Source organism: Helicoverpa zea, chromosome 9 (assembly GCF_022581195.2).
Source record: "Helicoverpa zea isolate HzStark_Cry1AcR chromosome 9, ilHelZeax1.1, whole genome shotgun sequence".
Lineage (NCBI taxonomy): Eukaryota > Metazoa > Arthropoda > Insecta > Lepidoptera > Noctuidae > Helicoverpa > Helicoverpa zea.
Genome location: NC_061460.1, coordinates 7,447,901 through 7,465,447, shown reverse-complemented (window position 1 = coordinate 7,465,447; position 17,547 = coordinate 7,447,901). Strand labels below are relative to the sequence as shown.

The following is a 17,547-nucleotide window of genomic DNA, read 5'->3' as shown; positions in this document are numbered from 1 at the left end:
ACGTTCAGCCCCTCTCGGCTTAGCTTTCGCGATTTTGACACATACATGAGTAGCTTCTGCATTTTATTGTGGGAGCGAGGATACATCACGATTAATTACGAAACGCTTGAACGTTTCAAATTAACGAGCCTTCTGATGCGGCCGTTACGGAACATTCTCTACTACCATTACAGATAGACGTTGACGAATCCATTTAAGTATACGTATATACAAAGTGACAAGTTAAAGGGAATTCATAGGCATCTGCCGATGTTTCATAAGTGGGTTAATACAGCTTGAATTTGAACGGTGCAATCACTGTTTCACGACTTCGTAAAATTAATGGATACCGTTTTATTCTGCTACATTAGTTTGCGGATAGTAAGTTGAGAAAACAAATCTCATATACATTTATTGATAATTTATCAAACGTTAAAGACATTTCATAACACATTTTAATTAGGTACAGATATCTTAAATTGGTTTTTAGAATTTATTTTTATTAGAAAGTACTTGTTAGTGTAAATCTATTATATAAATTATTTTGTTTAATTAAAACAAATCATAAACGTTCAAGAGTCGGTAGGTAAGTATTGTACTATATTACAGCATAAATCTGTTATGCCGTCAGTTCCTGTTATACCAAAGTCTTAAGGAAATTAGATCACAAGTGCAAACGTACGATAAACTTCAATAAAATACTAACAAATGGTCCAATCAATAGTTGCCGGGTGGCCACTTTGTAGTTTTTACGATTGCCATTAGTTTCCACTATTGAAAATTGTTAGTTTTCTACAAAATGTGTACAAAATATATCGTCTTGTTAATAATTGTGACTGCTGAGTTTTCTTACGGAATATACCCATATTTTGACACGCAGGACTTCATTTACAATGTACCGAAAGTTTACAGAATATCTATCACACTGGACAAATTGTTAGAACATTACGAGAAGAAGCCATCAAAAGATCCAGAATGGTACATTGCGCTGGGAATGGCGAGAGGTATTACTTCGATTAACAATTACTTTTTGAATAAGGTCAATCGTTCTAAGAGTTTTAAGCTTATGCGTTCCTATTGTTGCTGAAATCTTTCAAAATTGCACCAGTTTGCAATTCAAGTTTCACATCAAATAACATAAATCAAGATCAAAATGCAGATAATTATGTCTGTCGATAGGTAATCAGAAAACGAAAGGTCAGCACATGACTTGGGCCTGACCAAGAAATTCCAAAGGTATTGTTTAAGAAACTTTTTCCTCTTCTAGGACAATTAGAGTACATTATTAACGAGTTGGACAAATCAGTGCCGGGGAAGCTTAAAGAGAATTTGCAGAATATTACGAGACGAATGGACCGCATTAGAAACAATACAGACTTCGCCAGCTTTGTATACCGGAGCAAAGATTACGAATATGGTATGTACTCTATTATTATATCGTTGGATTTGCATTGTACTATAGATCAATATAAATGATAGGTTGCATAAAGGTTGAATTTAGACTTACAGCTTTTGTGCCTTCAGAACAATAACTAATCAGACTCAACCATTAGTTTGTGGTCACGATTATTGATATATTATGTGGAACTCCAGACTAACTACATTGAACAAAAAACAGCTCATTATTTTTTGTATCATAGTATTGGACAGGTAATAATTCTATTCTACTTTTTACCACTGTTAAAGTCAGCCTTGTTTGTTATTTCGATAACGAATCGGTTAGTCACTTTTACCTAAGTACATGTATTTTTTTTGATAATATACATATTTAAAACTTAGGTGTGTTGTTTTTTAAAAAGTCCTTGTATCAAATCTAGTTAACATACTAAATTACATGTTTTAGCTAAGTAGGTAATTAATATGTAAATGAACATCCAAAAAAATCTAATTGCTTCTAGTAGCCTCTAGCAGTCTAGTTAGGAACGGCACGATTAGTCATTACGATGAACACCCCAACAGGTACCTTGAGGTGTATTTTGGAAAAAGTTGTTTAGTCTTTGCATGATGACCTCCTTTGATCAGCCTACATCCTTGGAATCAATCGTTACTTAAGTAATTCACGATTGCCTAATCTGGCTTTCAAGAGTACGATGCTAAAGCTAGTTAGATACATATCTAGTTGTTACGAGCACCTTGTCTAAAGTTACACTATTGTTTTGAGAATAGTTTGCAGGTAGGGTTCTGTACAGCAAAAGCAATTCAAATCGACAGAACTCGACAGAAACTTCACATGTATCATTAGATTCAGTATAATGTGTGGATTTAAAAAAGTATTTCATATCATCCGAAAACCATGGGGTTCTCTTTTTATAACGGTTTTTCGATCAAGAATTTAGGTTATGAAAAAGTTTGCCTTTACTGTTTGCTGTTCTTTAGACGTTTGGGATTTGCAAAATTATTTTATTTTTTGATAGGGTATACATCCCAGATGTTCCCATAGTCATCAGGTCAGGATCTGATGATGGAAACCCTGAGAAATCGAGGGCAACTTACGAAAGTTGTAGGCGTGCATAAAGTAAAAACTTAACACTCAGCTGTATGTCTATTAGCACTATACAAGAGTGGAGGTTTAAATTGACTTGATGATGGAGAGCAGAGAAGATCGAGGGAAGTCGATGACTGAATATGTAAACTACCTCGTGTTTGGGCTTATATTATTAGATAGTATTGACGAGACTTTCCACTAATGCGGATAGTGACAACTATACTTGACACTAAAGAGCCAAAAATAATAATAAAAAAAACTTTTTATAAAAACACTGACTTCTGGGCCGATGCACCTAATAATAGTTTTTTTTATGATTTACCTTTGCCAATTTATGAAGTTTGCACATAGCTGGGAAACCTCTCCAAGTAGATAAAGTCGGTGTTTAATCGTTTCTGGAGTGGTTTATGTCAATAGTGCAATGGGTAGGGGTCAAAATCAAGATCTTTTAATCTCCAAGCAAACTCTGTAACTGTGCGAATATTACTATTGGCTTGTATAATGTTAGTATACCTTGTTTTTATGTGCCTTGATGTAAATAATCTTAAAAATCAACATAAATTCAACATAACCTATTTTGTGAAAATATGATATAACTCCTATACCCCATGGATTTCAGGCTGGATTTTTTGGCACCATTAAAGGTCTATAATAATGAACCCATTGGTACCCATTTCGTTGCTGTCGATTCTGGGTTTTTTTACTATGACAATTTGGCCATCTCCCTTAAATACTAAAGGTAATTTTGACAAGAACACGAAGGGATTGTCTGGGTGAAAGGTTGTATTCAGATAGATATGAATAAAATATCCCCGAAATGTAGGAAAATTATGCGGGTTGTAGATATTATACTTTTTTGGATGCGTACTGTTATACACTGTATGCACTTTAAGCATGTGTGAGAGACCACCCAGCGCGATGTTTGTCATCCCGTGAGACAGCGGGCAGTACTAATTAATAATCCGATCTAACCAGTCGTTCATCCAGTGACTCTCTCATCCAGTGACTCTTTCATCCAGTGACTCTCTCATCCAGTGACTCTCTCATCCAGTGACTCTTTCATCCAGTGACTCTCTCATCCAGTGACTTTCTCATCCAGTGACTTTATCTTATCCAGTGTATCTCTCATGCAGTGACATTTACCAGTGACGTTTTATGTACTCATTTGTGTTTTACTGCAGAAAATTCTAATATACCTAATATTTGGAAATTGGACCTTTTATTCCAAATCACCTAACTATATAACAAATCTGGTGGCAGCGTAGCGGGATACAAGGTATCCCTGGTTCGTCTCCAAGCATACTTCTCTGATCGTGAAAGTGCTCGTCGTGGCCGTTCCTGCAAAGAAAACCATGTTCCTGTACATTTTCTTCGCGTTCCTGTAAGTAACTATAAAGTGATTTATAAAGTGGTTATAGTGCAAGTGCAAGTGCGTGATCCGAGTGAAACTTCGTGATCCGAGTGAAACTTCCATCACCTCGTTTGAACAACTATTAAATTTCAAAATTATAACATTTACATTATTGTCACTTTTATTACAACATATTATTTAACATAACTTTCTCACAGTTATTATTGTCAATTCTAAGAAGCTTCGTCGCTCATCGCACACCTGCATACCGATACCACATAGCAACCGCTGACACAGAGTTTTGCGAATAACAGACAGCGACTTAGGTGGCCGCCTGTTACACCGTACTATATATTACTCTTTATTAAATAAAATTACCTTCACTTTATTAAATTAAATATTTGCTATAAACATGGCTACAAATCCGCAATTGAAACAAGAAAAGGGTGAAACTATCCAAATAAGTACATTATTTAAATTCATAAAAACTTTTGATGGCTCACGTGACAAATTAAATTCATTCATAAATAATTGTGATAATGCATTTGAATTAGCTACGGCAGAACAAAAAAAAATATTATTCAAATATATCCTTTCTCAACTAGAAGGTAAAGCTGAAACTGCTGTATCTATAAAAGAATACGAATCGTGGGATCAATTGCGTGAGTTTTTAAAGACACAATTTGGCGAAAGGAAGCATTATTCTCATCTTTTAACCGATTTGCAGGAATGTCGTCAACAAACCAGCGAACAAGTTCATCAATTTTCATTGCGCGTTGAAACATGCCTCTCTAAATTATTAACTGAAGTGACCTTATCTAATAAGAAAAAATCAGAACTAGCGGGTCGTACAGCAGCTATGGAAGAACTGGCTCTTCATACTTTCTTACTTGGCCTTAAATCTAACATCTCAAACTTAGTCCGTGGTAAAAACCCTTCTAACCTCAATGAAGCTATAAACTTAGCCATTTCCGAAGAAAAAATATTAAATTCGCTATACAAACGAAATTCTCAAGTATCTAACTATGTCCAAAAACCACACTATACCTTTAGACCTGCTATAAACAATGTAAACACTAAACCTCAATCGCATAGACCTATGGCTCAAAATTATCAAGGGTTGTTCTGTCGCTACTGTAAAGCTCAAGGTCATACTCTTGAAGTCTGTAAAAAACGTGAGTATAACAATAATAGATTTAGGGTTCCACAAACGGCACAGCCAGCCTCAAGTCAAAACTACCCAAAACCGGGACCCGCTCATGTAAATTACATGATCAAAGATCATACTGAATATAATCCCGAAAATCACCCAAACGTAAATGACGAAGATGAAATCAAACACTATAGTCATGACTACTCAAATAATAATGATTTAAACGAATAATGGGCTCACGGAGGTGTCTCGTGAGACCCAAATCACAATTTTCTGCTAGACCCATTAATAACAACGACACCTCCCCTATATCCAAGGACCACAAGGGTAGCCAGCCCCAAATAAGCGTCCAATCTTCTATATCCAAGGACCACAAGGGTAGCCAGCCCCAAATAAGCGTCCAATCTTCTATATCCAAGGACCACAAGGGTAACCAGCCCCAAGCAAGTGTCCTTAATAAAGATAATGTAATATATGAAATATCCTGCAAACCTACTAAAGTATCCTTACCTCATGTTATTGTCCAGACATGTGTTTCCAACAAACCACTTACGTTACTTGTCGATACCGGGTCTTCTGTTTGTCTCATCCGAAAATCTTCCATCCAATCTTATTCTAATCTTACCCTAAAAAACAACATAATTAAATTAAAGGGCATAGATAATACTGAAGATACAGTACCAACCTTAGGCAGTTTTGATCTAAGTCTTATATTTGGGAAAGAGTCAATTTCTTTCAATTTCCATGTTGTTGAAAATATTCATCTTAACTATGACGGTATTATAGGAAATGATTTATTTACCCGTTTTCAATGCTTTATTGATTATAATCAGCAAATACTTCACCTAGAAAATAATAAAATAAAATTAAACTTAACTGACCCTACTTATCATATTCCGGCTCGTTCAGAAATGATTGTAGAATGTACGGTCACGAACCCTGAATTAAAAGAAGGTCTTATCCTAGATCAACATATCAGTGATACTCTTTTTATAGCAAACTGTTTAGTTAAAGTTAAAGAAAACAATAGGATAAACCTCACAATTTTGAACGCTTCTGAGGAACCTATTACGCTGAAGTCGAATCTTCAACTTACCTTACACCCCGTCGATCACGACCCTTTCCAACCAAATAATTCAAATAAATCTTGCTTGAATAGAACTCAAGAAGTTCTCAAACTCCTCCGCGTCTCCCACCTAAATTCTGAAGAAGTTGAAGCCCTTTATGAAGTATGTTCAAGATATTCCGATATATTTCACTTACCAGGCGATCAGCTGACGTCAACTGACGCCATTCAACATGAAATTCGAACTTCATCAGATCACCCAATTAATGTTAAGTCCTACCGTTTTCCTGAAATACACAAACAAGAAGTTAACTCACAAATTCAAAAGATGTTAGATCAGAAAATAATCCAACCTTCTGTTTCACCTTGGTCTTCTCCAATATGGGTAGTTCCAAAAAAAATTGATGCATCGGGCCAGAAAAAATGGCGTATTGTCATTGATTATAGGAAATTAAATGATAATACGATTGGAGAAACCTACCCCATTCCTAATATTGTCGAAATTTTAGATCAATTAGGAAATTCCAAATATTTCTCAACTCTTGACCTCGTTTCAGGATTTCATCAGATCAAAATGGCTCCCCAAGACGCCTGTAAAACCGCATTTAATGTTCCCCAAGGACACTTTGAATTTACAAGAATGCCGTTTGGTCTGAAAAATGCACCATCAACTTTCCAACGCTTAATGAACAATGTCTTGACGGGCCTTCAAGGTGAAAGGTGTTTCGTTTATTTAGACGATATAGTAATATATTCTTATGATTTAATGCAACATATAAATAATTTGACCGCTGTTTTCCAAAAACTCCGTGACTTTAATCTAAAATTACAAGCTGATAAATGCGAATTCTTACGGAAAGAAGTAGGCTACCTTGGACATATTATTACCGAAAACGGTGTAAAACCAGATCCTAATAAAGTTAAATCTGTTCAAGACTTTCCAATTCCAAAATGTCCAAAAGACATAAAATCCTTTTTAGGTCTAATATCCTACTACAGACGTTTTATTCCCGAGTTTTCAAAATTATCAAAACCCCTTACACTTCTTCTCAAAAAAGATAATTCTTTTATTTGGTCCAACGAACAGCAATTGGCCTTTGAGACCCTTAAAAATAAACTAGTCACTGCTCCTGTCCTCATATACCCAGACTTTACAAAACCTTTTACACTTACTTGTGATGCATCCAATTATGCCATATCAGCAATACTCTCTCAAGGCCCAGTAGGTAAGGACCATCCTATAGCTTATGCATCCAGAACCTTGAATAAAAACGAGACAAACTATAGCACTACTGAGAAAGAACTTTTTGCTATAGTTTGGGGTTGTAAAACTTTCAGACCTTACCTATTTGGCCGAAAATTTTATATAATAACCGACCATCGGCCATTAAAATGGCTGTTTAATCATACTGATCCTAGTAGTAAATTACAACGTTGGCGTCTTCAACTTGAAGAGTTCGAGTATGAAATTATCTATCGAAAAGGCAAACTAAATTCCGCAGCTGACGCCCTCTCTCGTTATCCTGTGAACCCTATAAATCAAAATGACCCTAAAGGTGAATTAACGGACCCTAGTTCACTGGACTGTACGCCTTCCCCTCTTCAACCCTCTACTAGTAATCACAGAAATGCAATACCTTATCTTGATGAAACATATTCAAAATTCTTAAAAACTTCTCTAACCGCACAGTATAACACTATAATAGTTGAACACAACGATAGTTTATTAAAAAGCAAAAATAAAATTCTAATAATTCCCACATCATTAGATCTAGACGACTCCATACCCTATGTTCAAGATGTCTTGTCAAACGTAGAAAACTCTGAAACGATTTTTAACTCTGAAAGAACTCTATATTCATATAAATCATTTTCAGATAATAATAAAATTTATTATTTCTTGTTCACCAAAGTGCACCATTTTGACACCTGCACTTACGGCGAAATATTCGAGTCCTTACAAAACCTTAGGAATCACTTAGTATCCAATAATGATTCTATAACTCAAATAAGTATAACCGATTTTAAAAATCCTTTTGATAGGCACGTTTATGTCAAAATCTATAATATGCTAACGTATCTGTTTAATAATACTGGAATACAAGTCCATATTTATTGTAATAAGATATATTATCCGAGCCCTAGTGAAATAAATAAAATTCTTAGAGAAAACCACGATATCCCTGTCGCAGGACATCTTGGATCCACCCGGATGTACAATAAAATTAGAGAACAGTATTACTGGAAAGAAATGCGCAGAGACATAGAAAATTACGTCAAGACTTGTGTTTTATGTCAACAAAATAAAGCCTTACGAAAAACAAACAGGGCACCCATGCAGATTACAACTACGTCCACAGCGCCTTTTGAAAGATTATCCCTTGATATTGTTGGCCCGCTTCCAGATTCAAGTCCAGGAAACCTTAAATACATACTCACTCTTCAAGACGATTTAACAAAGTATTCTGTAGCTTATCCTATTAAAAATGCCACTGCTGAAGAGACCAGCGAATGCCTAGTTCATTTCATATCCTTGTTTGGCATTCCTAAGACTATACTAACAGATCAGGGTACCAATTTCACAGCGCAACTATTCAAAATGACCTGTTCCTTCTTAAAAATAAAGCAATTGTTTTCTTCCGCATACCACCCTCAGACTCAAGGTGCTTTAGAGCGCAGCCACTCTACTCTTAAAGAATATTTAAAATCTTATGTTTCCGAAAATCAAAATAATTGGGCTAGATATGTATACACTGCTATGTTGGCATATAATACAGCAATTCATACAACAACTAATTTTTCACCATATGAATTGATCTTTGGCCACAAACCATACATACCTAATTCCATATATGAACCAGTCCCACACGTCACTTATCCAGACTATGTTAGAATGTTACAACATCGTCTTAAATATGCAAGAGATAAGGCAATTGAAAACATAACAAAGTCCAAAGAGTCTTCCAAAGCTTATTACGATACCCGCACTCGTCCTGTAAAGTATCATGTTGGCGATTTTGTTTATTTAAAGAACCATCTCAGGCTGCGTAAGGCCTTATCTCCCATATGGAAAGGTCCTTACAAAGTTGTAAAAATAAACGGTAAAAATAACCTAACGTTGCTCATAAACAGACGTCACGTGACTCATCATTATGACGAAGTTAAACTTGCCCGTCGTTGTGAACCGTAACTTAATGTCTTAGTGTTAAAACCTTCAAGTCTTATTTAGAATATTATTATAATGTACTTAATGTTTTATTACAGTTCACTATCCCTGGCACAAGAACCCTTCATCCAACCCACTGTGAATAGCCCCGGTATATACTTCGACCCTGTTGGTTCTCTAAAAATAATAGATGGTTATCTTAGCGTTATTATACCTTCTGATATTTCTTTTATACGACCACATATTAACAATCTGTACGGTGTGATAGACTCCTCCAAGCGCTTATGTAAACAAAGTAAGTTGTTTACTGATATCGAATGTCTGAACTTGCTCCAACCTTTATCTACTCGGTACCAAGACATATTACGCGATTTTGAATCAATTTCTTATTTGATTGATAATCGATCTAAAAGATCAGCCTGGTTTGGTGGTATCGGTACAGTGTTCAAACACCTTTTTGGTGTAATGGATGAAGAAGACGCCATAAGATACAGCAATGCTATTCAAACTGTCGAAAAGGATCAAACCCAATTGTCTAGATTGATAAAAGAAAATATTCTAATTACCACTTCAACTCTGTCTTCCATTAAAGAAATTACAAAAAATATTACTATAAATGAACAACGTTTAAATAGTGCTGTTGAATTATTGTCGCGTCATTTGTTGAATGTAACTTCGTTATCAGGTAACTTGTTGTTACGAGCTAAATTAAATGAAATTGTAAACATGTTAGAGGGAAGTTTATTAGCACTGTCCTTTAAGTTAGAAGATATTATTAATGGCATTATGTTTAGTAAATCAAATATTTTATTTCCTTCTATTATCACCCCTAAGCAATTATTTTCCGAATTGGCTGAAAATTATAGATTTCTGGCTGACTATAATCAATTTCCTGTTAGTCTATCTTTAGAAAATATTTACCTATTAATTAATGTATCTGAAATTGCTTGTTACTTTAAAGATGATAAAATTGTTTTTGTTTTGAGGGTTCCCCTTGTAACAGCCAAAGATTTTAACTTATATAATTGTATCCCATTTCCTGTAACACTCACAAATAACACGTTTTCTACAATAGTGCCCTCTACTAAATATTTAGGAATAACTAAGGATTTATCGTCTTATTGTAAGCTAGATAGTTTAACTAATTGTAAAGTTTTATATAGCTCGTATTATATATGTGAAACATTAGATACTTATTCTAGTTCCGTAACTCCGATCTGCGAATCGGAAATAATTTCAAAGGCCCTAATTTGTGTGCCGAATCAATGTGAAACCAAATTCTTACAAGGTAATTATGAAATTTGGCAAAGATTGAATAATAATAAGTGGATATATGTAATAAACAAACCTTCCAAATTGTTAATTGACTGTCACAATCTAAGTAACACAGAAACAACTATTTCAGGCACAGGTATACTGAGTATCCCGAGACATTGTATAGCATATTATAAAGAGTTAAGGTTAATTCCAAAGGTTACTAAAATTATTAGAATGCAACAAATAAACTCAAATTTTAATTTGATAAACGATTCATGCTGTAATAATGTAACATTCAATAAACTTAAACAAAATATTCCAAAATTGAATTTAAAAAATGTTAATCTTGATTCTGTTATGGCAGAACATACTAAAGCAACAAGCCTTATTATAAAAGGTTTAGACAGAATAACTGAAAAACCACATATAGTTTTATACAGTGAATATTATTGTTATACTACTATTTTAATTAGTATCGTAGTTTTAATCTTAACCCTATACTTATTATATAAGTGTATCAGATCAGGCAAATGTCACCGTATGACAGATAAGAAAAACAAGAAGAATATTGATAAAAATGAGGAACCTTTAGAAATTGCCGACTCTACTGAAATTCCTGCACCTAAAATCCGGACATCATAAACGTAAACTTCACTCTTCAGGTGAAGTTTAGTCTTACCCTCGGGGGCTGTTATACACTGTATGCACTTTAAGCATGTGTGAGAGACCACCCAGCGCGATGTTTGTCATCCCGTGAGACAGCGGGCAGTACTAATTAATAATCCGATCTAACCAGTCGTTCATCCAGTGACTCTCTCATCCAGTGACTCTTTCATCCAGTGACTCTCTCATCCAGTGACTCTCTCATCCAGTGACTCTTTCATCCAGTGACTCTCTCATCCAGTGACTTTCTCATCCAGTGACTTTATCTTATCCAGTGTATCTCTCATGCAGTGACATTTACCAGTGACGTTTTATGTACTCATTTGTGTTTTACTGCAGAAAATTCTAATATACCTAATATTTGGAAATTGGACCTTTTATTCCAAATCACCTAACTATATAACAGTACGTCAATGGAGTTAAATCTGAATTTGGATTTCACATGTAGCTTTCTCGACTTTTAAATTATATTTCATAAAAACAATCATCTGAGCCACAGAACGTCAACTGCTTAACGTAGGTCTCCCTATGACTTCCAATACGACCGGTCGGAAGTGGCCAATACAATAGTTACCTACTCTCAAATTCCGAGCACACAAAAAGCTAGGTCATTTCAAATAGTCAGTATTATTGTGTAAGTTCAACGTCTAATTGGCGTACGTTAGAAATAAAAATAAATCATTTATTCACGGTTACTTGACTAATCCACAGGCTTTTGCTTGATAATGCTACGTATAGGTACGTTTGTATAATGTTGCATTCACTCCCCCGAGAGTTGGTCAATATTTCTTCATGTAATGAAAACCGGTGCATCTGAATTCAGTTATAGTTTATCTGATAACTAAAACTTGATCACCGTGGCATTTTAGAATAACTACATAGTTACTAATAACATTGCCAATATAGGTCGCACGTGCCTCTCTTCATGGCTAAATTATGCATAAACACACCCATTATTTAATTATATTTATTTATACACAGGTATTCAATGGCAATACATAGATAATTTATAATTTTTCTAGATTGCGCCGGAAGGTAATGTTTTATCCGTCTATTAACATTAATACATAAACAAAAAATAGTTGCTGCCAGTTAACGTTGTATTACTAATAACAACAGACCGAAAATAATTTCCTTGGCTTTTCCATACCTTCACGTGGAAGTTGTCACAGAAGCTATGATTAATTTAAACGCCAGTTTAGTCGAATGCAGTTGTGACGTCACTGGCCTCGTCTAATCCAAATGTTACGCACTACAATTACTGAATATGCACAACTTATTTTTTTCCTAGACTAGGATATTAGGCAATTATCTAGAACAAAACTTAAGCAAGGCCTCTTTTTTATTTATTATAGAATAAAATGTATTTGCGATTAATTATCTTGCTAATGCAATTGTAACAAATTATACGTATAGTTTTTTTTTTACTTGTGCAATTTATAATAATGTGTTACTATATGCTAGGCATGAGCTAATTTAAAGAGAACATTTAATTTCTATACTGTTAGACTCAACTGTAATTACTTTCACGTCAAGCAGGCTTATTTATTGCTTGCAATGTCTGAGTGTATGAGATGACTTTGCAAATATTTTATGACCCAAGAAAGGAATTATACTTATACCGTCGCCGATTTCTCGCAGTTTAACTCGCGTCCCGTGGGAACTAATGCTCGTACCGGGATAAATAGGCCTAGGTATGCTACTCAAGAAGAGCTTCCCAACATTTAAAGAATTTTTAAATTGGTTCTGTAGTTTCGGAGCCTTTAGGAGTGAACATTTTTCCTCGACATTATATTAGTATAGGTACAATATAATGTCGTAGAACAACACTAGCCCAACGTCATTTCCACATTATCGGAGGACATCTTTACAATAAAATAAATAAATTTTGTAACATTTCCTCTCTCAACAAACGACAATGTAAAACCGTGGTTTCTATGTGGCTACATGGTCAGAGCTATGATGAGACAGAAAATCTATTAAAAATGTCAAATCTAGGATAACCTTCACGAAATTACATTTCACATAACACAAATATCACATACACACATTCTCTACATAACATATACCTACACACCTTTTTACATAACACATGAATTCACTCATAACACACACAACACAAACACATACATACAAACGAAGTCACAATAAACACGCACGCACTTAATAAACACGCACGCACTTGTAACCGTCTTCTGATGCATTTAATGTAACTTTGTGTACAACTAAATGTGGGAATACTGGTACCCATAATAGATATAAGTTAAATCTTACCTTGGGTACCAGAGTTCAAACAAATACTTACTACATATTGTGTTATATTGCATACGTTACTCCCTTATGGGCTCTGTTTATTTTTTTCTTTTGTAAGTGTTTGTATGTTCACAATTTTATGTGAATAAAATCTATTTATTTATTTATTATTTAAAAAATAATATATGTATAATTTTCAATGCATAGTATTGAAAGTTACATACAACACATAAAGGAAAAAGAAATAGTTACTTTAACCAAGTGTGATTGAAAAAACATAAACTGTCATTATAAATGAACGCAGGTGCTATTATGGTTTACGCCGCGGCACCGAGCGGTGGACAGCGACACTTATTGCGCGTTTCTCTTAAATGGATTTTATTGAAGTTATATCATTGATTCAATCGTTTGTGCGCTTTCCCTTGATTTATTAATACTAGACATCTAAATGTACGCTTTGAAGATATAAAATACACAACACAATACTATTTCGCAATATTATTGAGAATTATATAGATACCTATGTTGTTTTATGACCAACTTCTAAAGAGGTCCTCTCTCTATTTATTTTAATTAAAACCAGTAGTAAATGGTGAGAGGTTTGCTGCAATGTATTTACGTTCTAAGATGGTCTGGCTTTAATTAAATCATTTGTAATACGCAATCATAAGTGTCTAACTTTAAGTAGGATATTTCAAATAAATTGCAATGTTTGCAGAATTCAAATAAATGTAATGTAATAATGTAGAGCAGAAATACTCTTTTTATTATTTTTATCAAAAAGCGAAACTGTACCGACAACTCATTATCTTTTCAATCAATGACTTTAGCTATCATCTTTTTTTGCAGTTGCTAAAGCGATATTCGAAAATCTGGAAGTGTTAGCGAGTATAATGGAACCAATCACAATTGGCACAATGGGCACACAGAAGCCTTATCGGTTCTCGTTCGAGCAATACGTGCAAGAGGCAAGGACTAAAATGCCAACAAGGAAGGCAGCAGGTCTGTGACTTTATAAAGAATTAATGTAAACAGTTAAAAAACAGGCTAAAAAATTGTTGCATTTAACTAGTGCTGTAATCTGCAATGTTGACACTATTATGAATATAATTCACGTTTAGGTATTCTAATTGCGCTACTGCGTAACATATAGCATTCAATATAAAGCTAGTTTTCAATTCAGACCCTGACACGGTTGATTTCTTCGAAGGCCGCTTTTTTTAGTTCCGCCATTAACTACAGAGAGTCGCCACTTGATAATGAACATTGGTGACAATGGAGATGTGGTGAAAGCTTGACAACCCAGTTTTAATTTGAAGTACGGGGTTTTAGATGCGTGTACGATGCAGTTGTTGATATCGGCCATGGAGTCACAGACGACGCAGAATGAAGGCACGTGCGAACTGACTCCGGAGTGCGCCGCGCAGATCCTCAAGGGCTCCGGCCTCGCCTTCCAGCAGACCAGTCGCATCAGGGCGGCGGCCTTAGCTTACATCTTCGATTGCTTGGAAGGCCTCGACCTTGCAGCACATATTTACAAACTGTGTATCCAAGTTTATAAAGAATCTAAATCCTTGGAGGCATGGGATCACCCGCCTGGGACTAGGACTTTGTTCATGCAACAAGGTAAGGTCACAAACTTTTAATTATTGCCCTATCGATAAAAACTTATGCGCGTGTTATTTGACCCAGCATGTGTATTAATCATGTATTGGTATTTTTAGTGCTGTATTGTGCGTCACAAGGCTACGGGGAGTTCATTAAGCCTCGTTGGATGAACAAAATCCTGGCGTGGCAGGAGCCGAAAGGATGCTACTCAGATGACCGCCAACCATTCTTAAAACTCACAGGATTTGTGGGGCCCGCGTCAGCGCCGACACCCAAAGAGAGAGAGGTACGTAGTTGTAAAATTATTTTCTAACAAAGGATACTGATGTTTCTTCGGTAACACAAACGTCGTCAATCAAACCGTTTTACCTTTTAGTGAGAATAAACTGGTGTAAATTACGATTCAAATCGCAATAATTTGCTGCACCATTCATTTGTATCTTGAAAAAGAAACCGAAAATAATTGTTTTACTGAAATATCAACAACATTTTGCTATGATTCAAATCTTGAATGACTATATTAACCGAAACGAATTACCGTAGACAGAAAATTCAGTCATTATTTATTCACCTAGTTAGAGTGATAAAAATAATAGTACAAATTTGGTGCAGAGGTATTTCAGTTATTTTATTCATGTCGCGGTGATAATAATTCCGAATAAATAAATACTTTCATGTTTTCTGGTACTGGTAAATAGTAGTTGATTTATTTAAAGGTATACTATCTAAGTAGATTCAACTGTACCCTTGTCCTATATGATTTTAATTAAGCTTTTATCCATTGCCATGTTTTATCACCACAGCAAATAGTTAACTTACCTTACGAACTATGGTTACAGGAGGAATATAGAGTGAAGAAAGCAGCTACGTCAGAAGGCGGCGCTTGCAACTCTCTGACGTCGGCTATGGCTCTCGGCTCCCTGGTCATCTACATCAGAGCTCTACTTGAAACTGATCAAGCTTTCCAATACGATGTTCTCACATAAATTATGTTTGTCACCTTAGCAGTAACTATTATGGACTCCTTGTAATAAAAATGCGTTCACGTTTTTAATAAAATTGTATGCACTCTATAATTTTGCATTGTCATCTTGACATTTTTCATTATATGTCGGTGTATAAACAATACGCTTTGCAAATTAAACTTGTAAAGTAATTTGACGAAAATGTTCCGAATGTTCATCAGAACCCTTGCGTCAGCTCCTAGAACTAAAAAAACACCGATTCCCGTATTTGGTAAGTTTGTAAGTTGTGCACAAAAAAGAGATTCATGTTTAAAGACCCGGAGAATGGATAGGTACTTTAGAAGCAGATTCAACTCTTCAATTTCAAGTTACTTATTACTTGAGTAAAATTCTAAAGATTTTTCCAGTCCTGGTATTTTCCGATCTGCAGATTTTACAAAATTAAAACATTTAAGCTTTTTATGCGTAAGTGAATTTTCTTTAAAGAACAAATTGCCTGGCTACTATTATAACGCCACATGCTCTTGTCGCGATAGTTGGTAAGTAGTGACTTGTAAGTAAAATTCTCTTCACACAAAGGATTGGAAGGCCGCTACGTGAACGCCCTCTACAGTGCCGCTTCACAAAAGAATGAGTTAGAAAAAGTCGAGAAGAGTCTACGTGACCTTCAAAAGGTCCTACATAAGCCAAGAATAGTCGACTTCATAGAAACCAGCTTGATATCACGAGCTGCTAAATCTAAATTACTGATCAGTATTGGGAAGGAAGCAGGTATGTGCTAATGTTTGAATCAACTAGATGTTTTAACAATGTGTGCCAAGGGTGCTGCTAAGACTAGTATGTCTCACATCAGCGCCTTCTACTGGTGCAGATTTATAAAATGTTACACAATGGACAATTTCACTGAAACTTTTCACTTTTAGCTTAAAAATACTTGAAATTGCACATTATTTACTTAATATAGTACCTATACTAGGGAACTTAATATTATGTCACCCAGGGATGGTGTAGCTTGCCAACTATTTTTTCAAATCAGTATAGTTCCTCTTTATAGTATATAAGAAGTCTATACAAAAACAAATTAAAGTTGTTTTAATATAACCGTATTTATTCAGGTATGCCGTCAACGGCAACCAACTTTCTAGGCATAGTAGCCGAGAATGGCCGTCTGAAGCATTTACGTCGAATGATAAACATGTTCCTCGTTGTCATGGTAGCGCATAGGAACGAAGCTCTGTGCGAAGTCATTACAGCCGACCCACTCGATGATGCAACCAGAAAGGCAATCACAGATGTGCTAAAGAAGTTTGTCAAACCAGGGAAAAATATTCAACTCAAAGAAATGGTCTCCGCTGATGCTATAGGTGGGGTTGTCATTGGTTTTGAAAACCAACATATTGATATGACAATAGCAAGCCGACTTAACAAGTATCGTGAGTTACTAAAACAAGCTGTTTAGTTGAATTTAAGTTCTATGTGATTAAGGTGGTTAGTACTCAAAAGGTTTTAGTTTTCAGAAGGACACGTATAATTGATTTTTGCTATGGTCTAAATTTTTTTGTTAGACAATGACAACAGAAAAGAAAAAATAAAGGGCTGTC

At 35.1% G+C, this 17,547-nt stretch overlaps 2 protein-coding genes across 2 annotated transcripts; both read left to right on the top strand.

The window, feature by feature from the left end:
- Positions 1-688: 688 nt before the first annotated feature.
- LOC124633288 (UPF0764 protein C16orf89 homolog) lies at positions 689-16,057 on the top strand. Its single transcript, XM_047168464.1, has 6 exons — positions 689-983; positions 1,247-1,396; positions 14,223-14,375; positions 14,706-14,999; positions 15,098-15,267; positions 15,821-16,057. The coding sequence occupies exons 1-6, from the start codon at positions 779-781 to the stop codon at positions 15,965-15,967; spliced, it is 1,119 nt and encodes a 372-aa protein (XP_047024420.1). The 5' UTR covers positions 689-778; the 3' UTR covers positions 15,968-16,057.
- A 79-nt stretch (positions 16,058-16,136) lies between these two features.
- On the top strand, positions 16,137-17,547 carry LOC124632985 (ATP synthase subunit O, mitochondrial-like). Its single transcript, XM_047168041.1, has 3 exons — positions 16,137-16,217; positions 16,526-16,717; positions 17,062-17,547. The coding sequence occupies exons 1-3, from the start codon at positions 16,148-16,150 to the stop codon at positions 17,403-17,405; spliced, it is 606 nt and encodes a 201-aa protein (XP_047023997.1). The 5' UTR covers positions 16,137-16,147; the 3' UTR covers positions 17,406-17,547.